General features: G+C 37.6%; 1 protein-coding gene across 3 annotated transcripts; it reads right to left on the reverse strand.

Annotated features, from left to right (window-relative positions):
- Window positions 1-749: 749 nt before the first annotated feature.
- LOC110383992 (uncharacterized) lies at window positions 750-14561 on the reverse strand. 3 transcript variants are annotated; one of them, XR_007510759.2, is made up of 4 exons: window positions 13604-14561; window positions 9741-11491; window positions 9383-9487; window positions 1471-1610 (listed from the first exon to the last, which is right to left on the reverse strand). XR_007510759.2 is itself a non-coding variant. In XM_021344993.3 (3 exons), the coding sequence occupies exons 1-3, from the start codon at window positions 14163-14165 to the stop codon at window positions 798-800; spliced, it is 3126 nt and encodes a 1041-aa protein (XP_021200668.3). In that variant the 5' UTR covers window positions 14166-14544; the 3' UTR covers window positions 750-797. The 3 variants fall into 3 exon arrangements, 1 of the variants encoding a protein (XP_021200668.3); XR_007510758.2 differs by having other exon boundaries at window positions 9383-9490; XM_021344993.3 differs by lacking the exon at window positions 9383-9487 and having other exon boundaries at window positions 750-1610; window positions 13604-14544.
- Window positions 14562-17677: the final 3116 nt, after the last annotated feature.

The raw sequence follows: 17677 nt of genomic DNA on the forward strand, positions 1-17677 counted from the left end.
CGGATTAACGTGTTACCTTACCTTTGCTGCTAAAATTGCAGCGAAAAATAAAATAAAACTTTTCTTTCTGTGATCATCATCCTTCGAGCCTTTTCCCAAACTATGTTGGGGTCGGCTTCCAGTCTAACCGGATTCAGCTGAGTACCAGTGCTTTACAAGAAGCGACTGCCTATCTGACCTCCTCAACCCAGTTACCCGGACAACCCGATACCCCTTGGTTAGACTGGTGTCAGACTTACTGGCTTCTGACTACCCGTAACGACTGCCAAGGATGTTCAATGACAGCCGGGACCTACAGTTTAACGTGCCATCCGAAACACAGTCATTGGTGTCTAAGATATACTTAGAAAGTACATACAAACTTAGAAAAATTGCATTGGTACTTGCCTGACCTGGAATCGAACCCGCGCCCTCATACTCGAGAGGTTGGTTCTTTGCCCACTAGGCCACCACGACTTTTCTTTCTGTGATGTATCTTCTAAAATAACAATCTACATATTGATGACTTAATAACTTATGTTAAACATAAACAAATGTATACATATTTACAGAACACTTAAAATGACTTATGTATACATAGTTTAATTTTAACTTAAATTTAAATCCTGGCGGGCACTACTAGGGGGTATCAGGCTGCTCGGGTATCCGGCTGAGGAGTTCAGATAGGCAGTCGCCCACGGTTGTTTAGTTGAGAAAAGTTAGACGGATGATTGAAGTAGGTAATACCTACTTAATAGTAAGACAAACCCTTATTAATATTATTATTTATTCAATATATAAACATACATATTTTAACTTCAAAGAACTTTGCAAAACAGAGAGCTACAAATATAATAGCAGAAAATCGCAGGACACCATACACATATTGCTAAACAGTACGTTAACAGTCGGCATACATCTCGCTGAAATTTGTAACAAGTTAAGAAAGTTGGATAGATTGATGGGAAGTACTTATAAATCCAGAAACAAGGTCTATGCTTCAAAGCGTGTATCCAAATGGGACGACATGAAACTTCAATTGGCCATGCCTCCTTCTCAGCCTTTTGAACCAATTCTCGAAGACATACAAAGAATGATGGACCTTTGACTTTATTAGATTTAACTTTTTTTTTTATAACCTTTTTTGGTTTAACTACCTTCTTTTCCTTCTTTTCCTTCTTTTCCGGCTTTTCCTTTTTTTCCTTCTTTTCCTTCTTTTCCTTCTTTTCCTGCTTTTCCGGCTTTTCCGGCTTTTCCTTCTTTTCTTTTGCTTGTTTGAGCTTAGGAAGCTTAGGAAGAGAAACTTTGGATTTGGATACCTGTTTAGATGGTGATGCTGGTTTAGATGGTGGAACATATCTTAATGGTCTGCGTTTATAGGCACGCCTTAGAGCGTCCTCATTAGTGCATGGTTTCGGTCCACATCTATTTGCTGGATTATTGTAACATTTCCCACGATTTGGAGACTTAAAAAGTCCAGGTGCTGCTGGGTAATTTTTGGCAGGAGCAATACGTTCTGATCGATTACGTCCAAAATTTTGGCCAGGATAGCGCATTAATACCTTATTAAAGTCTGGATATTGTGGTCGTACTCCATCACCAGCAATGCGTCCGTGTCTCGGTGCGTTACGCTGTAACAATCCAGGAGGTGGGGCTACAGGGGCATTCATTTTGACGGGGGACACCTCTCCTGGCAAACATTCACACGAGTTGCGTTGTAAAACATCTCGTGTTATTGGTGGTGAACGAGTTTGGGTAGGGTTTAGTTTGTCTTGCGAAATTTTTTCAATTAGTTTTTGTGACTTATTGGACTTTGGTGTATTTTTGGGATTTTTAAGCTTCTGCGGTTCTTGTGGCTCTGATGCATTTTGTTGGCTTTGGGTATCAGCCAGCTCTGTTAGATCCGACGGAGCTGGCTGATTTTCCAGATTTTGTTGGATTGGTGGGTTTTGTATTTCGGACCGTTGTATTATTATATTTCGTCTACAAAGTCGTTTTGTAATCAAATCGATGTTATTATATGAATAATTAGATGCATTTAACTTCGAATACCGTCGCCGATTAGACGAACCAGTACAAGCACCAGAAACTAAATTAGATTTTAGAAAATTCTCTGGATGCGCCAGAGAGACTACTAATTCTTGTGCTTTTCCGAATTTTTTCACTGAACAAGAACAATTGCCTGGAATTATACGAATTGGTATATCAGGTTGCTGTACTTTAGTATCTCTCAAACTCTTACGCGACGAATGTGGCAAGGGGCTAGTCAAAAGAGGCTCTCTAGATTGCTGGGATTTAAAATTATGTGGTATTTGACTTGAAAGATGATCGGGAATCTGTCCCGTTTGAGGTCCTTGAAACTGTTTTGAACCCGAAAGAGAACTAATTTGTTTCATTGAATTTTTAGGATGCAAACTAGCAGTACCCTGTAATTTCTGAGATTCTTTAGTGACTCTGCGAGAAGTGCTCGGAGACATAGAGTCTTTCAAATGCTGTTGTGGTACTGTAAGTCTGTCATCATTAGGAGATGCTTGAGAATCTAAATAATTGGATTTTTCAAAGTTAGGCGCTAAGTTTGTTTTACTAGAGATTGGTTGAGGTTTGTTTAATTTATCGGTTTCAGTTTTCTTTGAATGCTCTGATGCTAATCTTGATTTTGCTGCACATGTGCAGCTGCCTGGTACTATAGGATATGATGTATCTGGGGTATGCATTGCTCTTGGCATAATATTCGTTTCGTTTGGATCATTCTGTAATTCATTTAGTTTATCTGTTCTGGCGTCTAATTTTTGAGAAAATTTGGATGAAGATTGTTGATTTTCTTTTAATTGTATTGTTTTTGAACTGAAATTCTGCGGTTCCTTAGGAGTTTTCTGACTAGGTTCAATGAATTTAGGATTATTACTGACTGATGATTTACCAGGCGCAGGGGTAAATTCTGAACTTTGAAATGGCTTACTCGTAGCATGTCGCCCTAATTCCGAGGATTGGACAGCTCCTGTAAAGTCTTGCATGTCGTGTTTGGATTTTCTTTCACTTAACCGTTCATCATGGGTAGGTCGTGAAGTAAGTAAAACTGGTAATGGTTTAGAAGAAGGGTCTTTCTCTACTGCAGATTTGTGATGCGTATGTGATTTTTCAGACAAACATTTACATTTTCCGGGAATAATTGGAGTTGTTTGAACCGAATGAGAAATTGGCTCAGATAGCGGAATAACTGGAGCCGTTTGAATTGAAAGTGATATTTTTCCTTGCCTATGTCCGTGTGAGTTAGTTGATACTTTATCAGGTAATAATCTATTTTTTTCCGATAAGAGATTGGATTGAACATAATTTAAAAAAGAACGTTTGGACCACAAAGTCTCTTGGCTCGCATTATACTGCGAGAAGACGGTTTGATTTGCCACAGATGATGAACGATACTCTTTCGCAAGAGAGGGACATTGTGTCAGTGCTGATTTTTTACTAGGTAATCCTTGTTGTGGTCTTCGTGATGATCGACCAAAGATGGTTGAAAATTGTGTCATCGTATTTCGATAGCTTCGAACATTTTGTGTTTGTAATTGTGGCAGATCATTGTTATCATTTTGGAAATCATTATTATTAGACAGGTCAGTTTTTAATCGACTTCTTTGTTTAGTATCCGGAGGATTTGGAGGTCTCGATATAGATTTAAGGTTTTTATAATGCTTTGGAATATTTTGCTTGAAGCTTTTTATATGTTCATTTTTATGTGGCGACGTGTCCACAAGAGAGGGATATTGTGTCGGAACGGAGTGTTGCCTCAATCGTTGGTGTGAATGATGAACACTAGACAATTGTTGCATTACAAGTCTAGATAATGAAAATTGAGATATTCCGTGTCGAATGTTTCCATTGTTTAAACTCGAGAAAGTTCCTTCTTGCGAACATGTACGCTCTGTTTGAATTACGGAAGATGAATGGTCAGTAATTTTACGTTGTTTACCATTTTTGTAGTTTAAAGGTCGCATATAGTGATATTTACTTCTTTTAGATGTTTTTATCTCAGTCTGACAGCAACAGTCATTTGAATATGATGGGTGAAATGAATGCTGTGATATTTTTGACAGCCTACTACGTGTAGAATTTGTATGTGATTTATGTAGAAATAAAGGCTGACGCATGTGTCTGGTTGTTTGGGAAGACGAATGATTTGATAATGATTTATTCTTTGGCCGGGAGAAATATGTACCTCGGTTTATGCTGTTACTTGAGTATAAGGCTAACGACGGGCACCTCGACGTTTGTGAATTCTGACTTCGTCGAGATGATCTCTCAGGTTTGGAAAACGAAGTTCTACTGATTGGACAGCGACAATTGTGACTTAAATATGACGTAAAACTAGAATATGCTGATGTTCTTGAAGGCTGGTCCTCAGTTTGCGAAAAATTGTGGTGTTGTAATATATCATCACGATTAAATTTATCTATAGGTTTATAACTAAGCTTTGAAGAAGAAACTCCAACATTTCGAGACTGCTTTATAGAATTAGGTTGATTTCTGGGCTTAGGTTTTTGTTGACTTATCCTACGACTTACCTGACTTAATCTAGAACGTAATTTCTTAATTAATTCTCTAACTTTACTCGAATGTCGCGATATTATACTTGGTGGTAAGCGTGACGAAGGTTGATCACCTGAGCATTTACCACATGAACCTAAAGAATATTGTCCTTTATTATTTTTTTTACGTTTTTTTTTCTGGTCACTTGACTCAAAGCGTACACTTTCAACGGAACAATTGCACTCCGTGTGCACTAACGCGTCTTGTTTTGGGTAAACACGTAATGGTTTGGCAAATTCACTTGCCCGCCAGGATGACTCTTCTAACTGCGATTTATCTTTCATTTTATTTTTATTTGCATAACGACGCGATTCCATATTTGCTAGCTGATTGAATGCTAGAAACCTTGACTGCGTTCCTTTTTCCGTGCAAGAGGAAAACTGCCTACCCAAAGAGGGGTGTTCATTAAGATAAATCTCGTTCTTGGAATTCCAATTTATTGATGTACGATTCTCTGGTGTTGGAACCTGTATATTTAAAGACTTTTTGAGTTTACTCAATACTTTATTAACTGATCCCGTATCCTGACCCTTTGATGCCGAAAATGTATTTAGCGAAATTTTTGATGGTATTTGATAGATCTTTGATTTCATTTGTGAAATTTTCGTATTTATTTGATTCCCAATATGCTTTTCCGATGGCTTACCAGTATGTTTTGGGTATGAAGGCTGTGGAAATTTCATCCGATGACTCGGAAAACTTTCCTCTAAAAGTATTCTTGAGTTATAAATGCCAGGAGTTAATTTTTGTGAAGTTTGAGACTTCATTTGATTTGTGTTTATGGGTTGCTTCGAAGTTTGAGCTCCTAGACTAGCTTTTAAATTCAGATCTTTAGTATCACAAACGCAATCAGAAGCTATCCCAAATGGTGGTGATTGAGTCTTCTTACTTTGCTGATCAGGATTCGTAGTCGGTTGTACACCTAAAGTATGAGTTTGTTTTTGTGCTGCGTGCGAAAGCGTTTGCGATAATTTGGAAATTCGGGGGTGTTCTGCCTCATCAGGTTTAAAAATTTGACTTTTCTCCTTAGTTGAAATTTTCATTTTTAAATCCTTGTCACTAGTAACCTGTTTGCCACAAGGACAGTCTGCTGCGATCCCTAACGGTGGACTCTTTAGTAGATGACTTGAAATTTTCCGAACTAGCTCATCTTTTTGGGATTGGCCTTTGGTTGATATTGCTTTAATTGCCTGCTGGTGTGTAAGATGTTCCGATGGTTTACTTTGCTCTTTAAAATCAATCATTTTATGAGTGGATGCACTTGGTTTATCAACTGCATTTTGTTTCAAATCCTTGTCTTCCCGAACTAGCTCATCCTTTTGGGATTGGCCTTTGGTTGATATTGCTTTAATTGCCTGCTGGTCTGTAAGATGTTCCGATGGTTTACTTTGCTCTTTAAAATCAATCATTTTATGAGTGGATGCACTTGGTTTATCAACTGCATTTTGTTTCAAATCCTTGTCATTAGTAAACTTTTCAGCGCATGTGCAGTCTGGTGCAATTCTTAATCGAAGACTTGAAACTTTCTTCACCAACTCTTTTTGTGATTGGCCATTTGGTAATGCCTGCAGGCGTACAAGATCTTCCGCTTTTGGTTCACAATCACAAGACGTTGTGTTCGAGAGTTGTGTTTTTGTACATTCACAATGCGCCTTTCCAAGCGATTTGGATGGTAGCGGTTTATTTGCTTGCTGATGTAAAGGCTGTTCCGATATTTTTGTTGATTTCTCTGTTTCCCCAGCAGACGCTATATTTGACAATTGAGATTTTTTACATTTACAATGCGTCTTTCCAAATTGTGTTTTTTTAGTCTTGGCTAATGGTTTTGTTGGTAAAGGTTTATTTGCTTGATCACGTGAAGGATGTTCCGATATTTCAGTTGATTTCTCTGTTTCCTTAGCAGACGCTATGTTTGATGGTTGTGATTTTTTACATTTACAATGAACTTTTCCAACTTGTGTTTCTTTACATTCACAAGCTGTCTTGTCAAACGTTTTGGTTGGTAACGGTTTATTTGCTTGCTCACGTGAAGGATGTTCCGATATTTTAGTTGATTTCTCTGTTTCTTTAGCAGACTTTATGTTTGTCAGTGGTGTTATTTTACAATCACAATTTGTCTCGTCAGTAGAAATCTGTTCGACACAGGAACATTTTTCCGTTAATCCGAACGATTCCTTAGCAGACGCTATGTTTGATGGTTCTAATTTTTTACAATTACAATGAACCTTTCCAACTTGTGTTTTTTTACATTCACAACGTATCTTGCCAAGCGATTTGGTTGGTAACGGTTTATTTGCTTGCCCACATGAAGGCTGTCCCGATATTTGAGTTGATTTTTCTGTTTCCTTAGCAGACGTTGTGGTTTTTTGACAATCACAATGTATCTCTTTAGCACAAGGACAGTCCCATGCGATCGATAGATCAGAGCATATTGATGATTCATTAGATGACCCTTTACTGGTCGATTGATTGATTGAAGAACCTTTAATTGTACGATTGTCATCGGACGTAGTTTTTGTATTACTGCAGCACTGGCAACGCTTTCCTGTTGCTTTTTTAGTTAATAATGATAAGTTAGTGAATAATGTTTCCCAACCACACTTGTTTTCACGCGGTGTATTATATAAATTAGGCAAAGTTTGCAACTTTCTGACTCTTTGTTTGGAAGGATATTGAACTACATAGGCCTTAAAATGTTCGATTTGGTTCTTTTGCGTTTGCTTGGCACGCCGAGGACAATTTAAGGGCTTCGTTGATTTCAACGATCGTTTTTGAGTAGCCAACTGTTTTGAACATGATTTTTGTTTTTCAATCTTTGAGATACTACTTAACATCTTGTCTTTGAGTTTTAGTTTTGGTTTTCTAGACCCACAGGAGCTGTTTGATGATAGAAGCAATGATTGACTTCGATGGCGAACTTTGCATTCAGCTTTACCAGGCTTTTTTCTTTCTTTTAATTTTAAACAGCCAGCTATTGCTTTACCAGTCTCTCGCTCCTTTAATGGAATTATTCTTTCGTACGAAGCGCTTGAATTTGTATAAAAACCCTGCTGTTTTTTGTGAAAAGGTTTCAGCCCAGTTTTATGTTTCTCCAGTGTATCTTCCAGTGTTGATATTCTAGATGTTTTCGTGGATGCCTGGTAGCTTGCCTCAGGCGACTTATTGGACGCACTTGTACAATCTACAGTTTTGATAAGTGACGAAGTTTCTACTATCACAGGAGTTTTACAAACGCATTGTGTTTTTTTATTTATTTTTTTAAGCTTAAACCCTAATGTAGACGAAAACAAAGATCGTTTACCATGTAACATTTGACGAGAAGTACCACACGTGGGTGAACAAAGACATGGTGGTTGTGGTTGTTTTGAGTGTTGTTTTGCAACAGGCTTATCTTTTTTATCACTTGGTACAGATTTCTTACTTCGCACAATTTCTTGGCTTATGCTAGTCAGAATTGTACTAGCACATTGTGATACATAATCTTTTGCAGATTTACTTGCCTCAGGTTTAGTCATTAGCATGGACCCACATGCACTGTGAGCCACTTTCTTCTGTGATGAAGGTTGCTCAGTTTGTACCATTAGTTGCGATGTTCCGGGCGAGGGTAGATAAAGACATTGTGATTCTTGATGGTTACCGCATACAGTGACTTCTTTCTTATGTGATAAAGATTCCTTAGTTTGTATAATTTGACAAGACCTTTCAAGCGTGGGTGGGCAAAGACATTGTGTTTCTTGATGGTCTAAAGTCGTTGGTACTCGTGGACAATCTGTTATAACCTTGGCCGACTCTTGCTTAGAAGAAAACTTTTCTACTGATTTGTCTGGGTAATCACAAACGTACTGAGAGGCATTTTCTTTAGTAAAAGGTTGTTTTTGAATTGCAACGTCTTGTGTTATTAAACATGCCACGCAAATCGTTTCCTTTTCTGAAGTAACCGGTTTTTCTTGAAAACAAATTGTTTCTTTGTTAGTCACGGTAGGATTTTTGCAGCAGGGGCAATTCAAAGCTATATCACGTTTGGTACTTGTTGTCATGTCGTACGTGCTTGGTTGTATGTGATTACGGTCAATATTTTTATCACAAGGGCAATTCAATGCTATGTCAATTTTACTGCAGAATTGGTTTTGGGTTGCTCGGATAAGCCTACTTATTTCTCCTGTGTAAACTTTCATAGGTAAATCGTTTTTAGCCCCACTAGATAGGGATCTTTTAGGGCTCGGTTTTATTTTAAATGGAGTTGTCTGTATTTTTGTTGGGTCCAGAAATTTATCTGATTTATATGTAGAGTGTTTTTCAAGTTTGCCTCCGCAAGTGCTATTCATAACAATCTCAGTTTTACGATTTGCTTTCTTTTCAAATGGGATTGTTTGATTTTTGTTAGGGAAAATAATTTTATCTGATTTAAACGGACTACGATTAGGGGATGCAGGTTTAGCTCCATAAGAATAATTCAGAGTTACATCGGGTTGTGCCTTATGTATGTTTTTTGTTTGAATATGTTTTAAAATGTTTTGATTCATGTGTTCATATTTTAATCTATAATTGCTTATATCTGCTTGTCTAGCCAGTACAGACTGATATGTATCCGTTAGATCACGCTTTTTGTGGATGCAACGTTTTTCTTGCACAGCATGTTTTTTTTTATCAGCTTTACATGGCTTACGGTTTTTGAAATAAGGACATTTCAATTTTAGTTCACAACTTGTGGTTTGCCCTCTAAATCCATTTGCTTTACAGTCCTTAGAATAATTTTTTTTTGAGTTTATTTTAATTTCTGTTGATCCATTAATTCTATGAGCACCAAGTGTTTTCTTACCAGTATTTCTTGCTTCATGCTTGCTCCAATATTTAGTAAGATGCTCGTGCAAGCCTTTTACTATTAAGCTGGGAGTGTATTTTGTCGACATGTTTAGTGTTTTACCTGCTAAACCAAATTTTTGAGATCGATATGTTTCCAAATTCGTTATAAGTGGGTATTTCGTCCCACAGGGACACTTCAAATTAACTCCAAATGGCAGAGTCCCATTTTTTCGCTGACTCAGAGGGTTTATAGGCAAATGCTTATTCACTATTCCATTTTGATATGTGTGTATTGGATAAGTATTAACTGTTTGAAAATTTGATCTAGGGATTACACCGGATGTGGATTGAACATATATCTGTGGAATATTTACCTGTTGGTGTTGTGGACGATAATCCTGTTTTCGAGTACATTTATCCCCACAAGTAACCGGGCCGGCATCACCTGCTGGCGAAGACTCAGCCTTTCCAAAATTGGGAATGCATTGACTTCCATGAACCGGACATTCATGAATTATATTTTGACATGTACTTTTCCTAATGTCATTTTTTCTAGGGCCTGTTTTGACCCAAAAAGTAGGGTTACATTCGCATCGCATATGTTGAACTACCCGAGTGCTGGCATAAGACCGTGAATTGCTGCGTCGTGGTGGTTTCATCATCCATCCTCTATTGTCCGCATAGCACATAGTGTACTTCTTCCTCGGGTTCGGATGATTGGATGGCAAAAACGAAGAGGCAGCGCGTGTTGGAACGTTTTTAAGTTTCAGCATAGATATCATGGCATTAAAAGAGTTCATAACAGTTCCGACGGCACGTGCATACCAACTTGCTACTGAAGTCATAAAGCTCCTAGTAGTAGGTATACCATTTTCAAAACACATTCTTTGGTATTCACTTTCTGTGCCTCTCTTGCGAAATCGATTCAGGAATGAATGTATCAATGGGATAGATTTTTTTGAAGATACACCATAATCAGCTTTGACTAAGGTTGTCATCTTTATAGGACACGATATTGCCCATACCAAAATTACCGCCAGCAGACATGGAGACCACGCCATAATCAATAGTCCAAAAAATATATATTTTAAAGCCTTTTTTCCTGTTTCTTTTTTATTCACTGTTTTAAGTTTTTTAATTTTTTTAAATTTAGAAAGAAATTTCTTCCAATGATCTGATATTATTTTTTTACGTTCCTTGCAAGCATCGACATTTTTTTTTTTAACTTTTTTACCTTTCTTTATAGGAGCGACCGGGTGTCGCTTGGTTGATGCCGGAGAAGGTCCTGCGGTACTCGGGCTTGGCGTGCTGTGTTGGGGGTATGGCTTCTTTGTCTTACTCCCTTTGCCTTTTGGCTTTGACGGTGCTGACGGAGCTTCGCCAGAACCGAGGGGTCCCGGGGTATCGGACGGGCGGGCTGGGCTGCGCGGCCCGGGGGTGGCACTCGAAAGGTTTGCAACCTCCGCTTTGCTAGGGCCTATACGGGCATCGCAACGGCATCTTATTAACGGAGTTAACGACGAAGGGGAAACACCTACAGTAACATCCTTGCCCTTAAACCAAACACGGTCTCTCTGGAATGATTCGTCTTCATCATAGCGACGCCTGCGGTGAGGTTTATGTAGATGGGGACTGTGTATATTATAATAAAGGGACGATGCCGGCTCGCCTTGTCCGCCTGAATTAAGTACTTTCACTGTGTGATGCTTACAAAGACAGTCCGGAAGACACACAGGTTCTTTAGGCTTTCGGTGAAATCCTTTTCGCAACTTTTTGAATGGATGACAAGACATTTGATACAGATATGGATCGAAGTATCGGGTTTTTTTCTGGAAACCAAAGATGTCACTTGGTAATTTGGTATCTCTTTTTCTTTTTTTCCCCTTATCATGTTTCTCTGCTCTTCTTTTACAGTACTTAATAAAACTAGGAGTATCACGCACAAACACAAAATTGACTTCTTCGTTCTTTGCGTGTACAGCTCCTACATGTTGATCACACCTAGATTTTCTGTTGAACAAATTAAGGGGTCGTCTCTTCTGCCGCGTGTGTGCACTTTCATGGAACTGTTTCGTTATATCAACAACACTCAAATTATATTTGTGTTCACGGTTTTTCCATTTATCTGGAAAAATATAAATGATGGATAAATGTTTTATATCCATACACTACAATAGGTATTACCTCACCAGGACCTACATAATTAACTAATTCTTTCATATTGAGTAGGTAGCAGAAGTACGTACAAAATGGCATGTTGTATTGTTTTTGAATTTTAACTCTTTTTCAAACGTATATATCAGCCTCATTTGTCAGTATTCATTAACTGACTTCAAAAAAAGAAGGAGGTTCCCAAGTTCGCTAGTTTTTTTTCTCTCATTCCAACTACATAAAATTTATATTATCTCAAAGCTCCTCAAAATAAAAAAAACTGGCAAAGTGCGAGTCGGAATGGCTCACGTAGGGTTCCGTACCAATATTTAGAAAATGAGCAAAAAAATAATATTTATTTTATTCTAGTTTTCAGTCTGTTGTTATAGCGGCAACAAAAACACATCATCTGCGAAAATTTCAACTTTCTAACTATCACGGTTCATGAGATACAGCCTGGTGGCAGACAGACGGACGGACGGACAGAGGAGCGAAAACAATAGCAAAAAAGGCAAAATAAAATCATGCTAAGAAAATTATGCTTTTTATCTATTTCTTTTTCGGGCAACAAAAAGGAACCAATGTACGATGCCCAGTACTTTTTACCGCCTAAAATGCCTTTTCTAGACCCCCAGCCCCTCTACTCTTGACTTCTAGTTTTGGATGGTTTACAAAAAAAAACCTAACCTAACTTATCCTAGTTAGGGTGTATATCTCGTCGCTCACCATCTTGACATCACCGATTGACTTTCAGCGCAAATATCCAGATGAACTTACCAGTTATTAGAACTTTTTGAGAAAATTGCGTGCTCTTACACACTTCAATGTTCAATGTATTATGCACGTTTTTAAAAGGGTATGATTTAAGCTGTTACCAATTTAATTCATTTTGTGTTTCTTAAATAATAGGGTTTGCCCTCAAAATAGTAGATTTGTCACCAAAATGTATCACCAAACAATATAAAATCAATTCCACAATAATTTACCGAAAATCATGGAGATATGGGGTCAAGTACCAAATAAATGGTTTTGTATGTATTATAATAGGTTTGTCCTAATAGTATTTAAGCAAACTAATTTAAAGAGATCACCAATAAATCATATACTATTTCACTAGAAAATTTCATGAAGGTCTAAAAATGTAGGGTGGTCGTCATCATCCTTTCAACCAAAAGAGTCTACTACTTAACTGGACATGTGCCTCCCCCAAGGGTCTTAATTTCCACAGGTAGTATAAATATATTTAAATTGAATTTCTAGCTGAATATTTTATTTACAACAATTAAAGTCAAAATCATCAATATTTATTGTTAAAAATATCAATCACTGAATAATCAGCGCTGGTTGAAGGGCGCCCCTTTTTCTTTTCTGGCCAATAAGTAATTTTTTTGCTTCCGGTGGAGGGCTAATAAAATGAACCCACAACAATGAACGTAATCTTGCATCTCACTGCCCGCGCCGCGCATCGTACAACCAACCTACAACCCATTCTTTGAGGACCGAAACGCGCCAATTTGTCTGCCTTCCCTTGCTCTTCCCTTTGAACATATTTTCATTAAAATTATAAACTGATGTATTAAATTGGTAACGAATACATGATTTTAATAACTGAACGAAATAAAATGTAACTACTGTATTGGTGACAAAATAACAAATAAAAAGGAGTCGCGGTCAGGGATCGATTAATCGATTTATTTGGTGACAGATCTACCATTCTGAGCACCAAGCTATTATTTAAGTAATAAAACTATTATTATAAGAAAGAAGTTTATATTCATGTAATGCACTTCAATTTTATTGGTAATCCATCTCATATTTTACACATTATATTAACAATAATTTGGTAATTCATACCTGGGAACACTCTTTGTTTATCTGAGAACGAAAATATTTCGTGGCGATAGATCTATTTATTAGGTGATACAACTTGATGACAAATATAAATTTTGGTGACAAAAAATATAGTTCCCTTTTTAAAATGACGTTCATGATAATTATTATTCTAGCATAATGGCAATTACTTTTCTAACTAAACACAAGCTAACAACATATTAGGTACATACAAGCCGTGAATAAGGGGACTTACATTTTGAAGGAATTTTAAATATTTCGCTTTTTGATTTACGACTGATGGAAGAACTTGAATTTTTTGATGTTCCAGGCACACTTGTGCTGTCAACAGCACATTGTTTAGATGTACCTGGCAGACCCAGATAGGAACCAAGATTTTTTTTTGATGTTCTTGGTCTGCTTAATCTGTTACCTAGAAACTTGATTGGTGTCCCCGATTGTTTATTTTGTTCACGCTTATATTTATTCGATGTTATTCTTAGAGGGCTTAATGTGTCTCCTGCACAATTTGCGGTTGCGACTATCGGGATATTGGTAACACCAATATATTTTTTGGACGTGCTTGGCGAGTTCTTGACATCACCTTGACATAATTTCGATGGTTCGGTAGGACTATTGGCTTCAGCCAAGCCTTTTATGGTGCTATCAGTTTCATTTGTTTCGTCTGTATTATCAACGGCGCTTTTTTTACAGTCTTCTTCTACAGGTTCTTCAAGTTCAGGAATATACTTATTATCGCCTTTTTGTTCACTTACTAACGTATCGAACTCCACCACTCGCAATCTATGCAAATCCATGCTCTCATATGACGAATATCTCTTCAGGCATTTGATGGATTACATTATATTTTTATAACGAGCATTGTAGATTAATCGTACTAAATAAAAACTTAGCCATATTAAACTATTAAATAAAATTGTAAATATATCATAAAAACTTAAAAACAAACTATCAAAATTGACAGTCAAAAGCCATTAAAAACAAAAACGATTGTGCATTATTCTTGTCATCATTTTGTCATTAAAAGTTTTGTTTGGATTAAGAAAATCTTAGGAAAGAGTATTGATGTTAAATCTGACCAGGCTGGAAAATGAATAAAACTTGCACAGCAATCGGCGCGGTGCGGCGTTAATCCATTCTGGTAACCTCTATGCTGATAACTGTAGGTAATAAAGCAAGCTTTAGCATGCTTAAAAGAGCAGTATTTTTAATAAATAGGTAAGTACTCAAAGATTCTGTGAAATTTCTTATTTATTAAAAAGTGGTTTAATTGATTCTGTTTGTGGTTCCGACCAAACTATTTTTCTTTTCTATTCTGGTTTTGCGCATTTTACTCTACTTCAGAACCTGGGACTCTGCCTGGACCTATCCGAATACCTACTCTATTTTGTTTTTAAGCTAGCTTCCGCGGTTTCAAATGAGTCCCGAGATAACTGCTTCCCGTTTCTAGATGGTGAAAACGCGAATTCGCCAGAACACGCGCGCGGGTTTCATCGTGTGTAACACCGACGTAGGCCGTTCCGACTGATGACGTAGGTTCACTAGCGAGCGCATGGATACGCGAGGATGCGCGCTCACCAATCATTGTTGACGCGCAGACGTCATTCTTCCGAATTCGCAGGACTTTTTTTAAATCTCAGAAGTAATTGTGCGTTACGCTGTGGAGTTAAGGTTAAATTTTAAGTTCAGCAGTTTAGGAAAGACGCTTCGATGCACTTCGGCTCTGCGGTAGTATAAATTGATCCTAAGAACCGAAATACACAATTGGCTACTTAGCTCATAATAATGTACTGCTTGTAGTGTACCAAAAAACAAAAAGGAATGTAATACCTACCCAAACCAACCAAGATGACAAGAAAAACATAAGCAAATGTGTGCATTTATCTTATAATTATTATTTCATTTATTCAAGTAACACAGATTTATTTATATGCAATTGTAGCAACAGGAACAGCAACAACACTTGCACAACACTATGCACAATATGCAGGGAGCCCAAAACAGGATTCCCCCTATGAACAATAAACATAGCCCTAAATTTCTTAACGATAGCTCAGGAACTTGGCATCTCGGGTATACGGGTGTCACTGGCGGTATTCCCATATTCCCATATTCCCATAGGCATATGGGTCTATTCCTATTCAGTAACATCTTACAATAATCTTCAGCAGCCATTTCTTGTCTCCTGTATGTTTTAAATTCCTTACAACAGTCACATGCTGCACTTCTTTCCTCACAGCTGCAAGGAGTTCTGATTTTCTTTAAAAACAAATCGTATAGTTCACGACTCTTATCACAAAAACATAAAGCAGTACTTTTATTGAATTTCTGTAACATACACCACTTGCGCTGTGGCTCGTTACTGAGCTCCTCACATATTGAATCTGATGAGGTTTTCTCACTCAGTTTTATTTCCTTATTTACTTCTGTTGAATCGCCGTCGAAGTGCACTTTTTTTCGATCTAACTTTATCGCAGGTTGTAGACCTGCTTCAGCTCTGCTCTTTTTATATTTCCTAAGTTTTTCGTTCAACCTTTTCTCCATTTTCAATATTTGTTTTTCTTTTTGTGCCAAATATAGTTCTTTCCTCTTAAGAATTGCTGAACGGTCCATTTTAAGACAAGGATGGCACCCCTCGCCATTCTTTGGTGCTTCCGGTGCTTCAGCCATTCTGTTTTTGTGTGACACCAGGGCAGTAACTTTATAAGCCACACTGATGAGAATTATGATTTAATGTGGGAAGAACAAACGATGCACATAGCTTTTTTTTGTTTAATGGGTTCTTACATTTTTTTTTATATTTTAGTTTATTTATAAAAATATTAAAGAATACGATTATGTTTTGTCCATTTATTTTTAGGTATATTTGTCAGCCATCAATGTCTTTTTTGACATAGAATGAGCCGGAGGTTTACTTCTTATATCCAAAAGGAGGTTGTAACTGTAGGCAGGTACGGCAACAAAAATAATACAAATAACAAGCTAGCTAGACCATCAATTAATGTTCGTATGGCCCAGCGCACACCGCTGGAAGCGCGTCGTAGCCCATTTGAAGACAACAATAATATAAACCTTTACTACCTTGACATACGGTGACTTGACATACTACAAAACGATGTATCAATCACCAACTTCCTAACTCCGGGCTGCTATGTAAAAGTTTATAAAACCCACAATGCAATTTCGACCCGACCCCGGGAATCGAACCCGAGACCTCGTGCCCAAGACCAACGAGGCAGTCATAATGTTAGTATAAGTTGTGATTAGATAACTGGGTAAGTAACGGTACGTGAACAATCCTTTAGTGAGCAGTAGGTACAGTGAGTAATGACTGTAAGTCCTCGTGCGTTTAGGTAACTGTTTATCAACATTCTGTTGGGTGCATGTTTACTGCGGCTCGGGCCAGAGTTCATCTCTCGTCTGCACGTCTTGTCTGGGAGCTATTAGGTACCTACGTACAGATACGGTACCTATAGATAGGGGTAGATATGTCATTACGGTGACGTAAATTTTGAAACATTAGCATGTGAAAAAATAATAGTTTACATCTGAATCGATTTGAAAATTCTATATTTTATCCCGGTATGGGCACTTACAATGTGTATAACAAATTCTGAGCCGGCCAACTAAAATACAAAAATAAACGAGCGTTAAACGGAATTAAAATGAAGTTTCAATTGAGGAGGTCAATTAAAATGAAATTATTGTTAGTAGCACATGCGTGGGGTCACCGGCCATCGACGTCGAGGGAACGCGAATGCAGGCGCGAATTCCCTGCGAATGTCTCACGCGCACCCGTCCGCCTTGTTTGACGAACAAAGAACGTTTTTATCTGAATCTCTATAGAACAGGCTCCTGTACGAGAACACTGATCGAAGTATGTTATAGTTATTGAATGATGTAACAATATATTGAGTGTTTGTCCATGAAGCTAGGGCTTTGAAGCTGCGATTCTTATGGTTGACATTTTAAGAACACATCTTAGGATAGGTAATATTCATTTCTTATCCTCTTTCCAATGTGACTGTCTACTTTTATTTGTAAATTGTAAACCTAAGCTAAGTGAATCATAATATAAATACATAAAGCAATTTGGAATTCCTCTGTCTTTAAAATGAAAAGGTACCGCTACTTTCAATATCCTGAAATATTCATCAAATTCTAAGCCGCTCCTTTTGAAATTCATAAATGTAGCAAGCAAAAAACCCCTTAACGGACAAGAGCTGGCACCTAAAAGGTGATTACCATCGGTTCACCTTTGCCATATCCACGCGGTTAGCGAGATTAGTGTATTTCCTGCACCAGTGAG

Source organism: Helicoverpa armigera, chromosome 12 (assembly GCF_030705265.1).
Source record: "Helicoverpa armigera isolate CAAS_96S chromosome 12, ASM3070526v1, whole genome shotgun sequence".
Lineage (NCBI taxonomy): Eukaryota > Metazoa > Arthropoda > Insecta > Lepidoptera > Noctuidae > Helicoverpa > Helicoverpa armigera.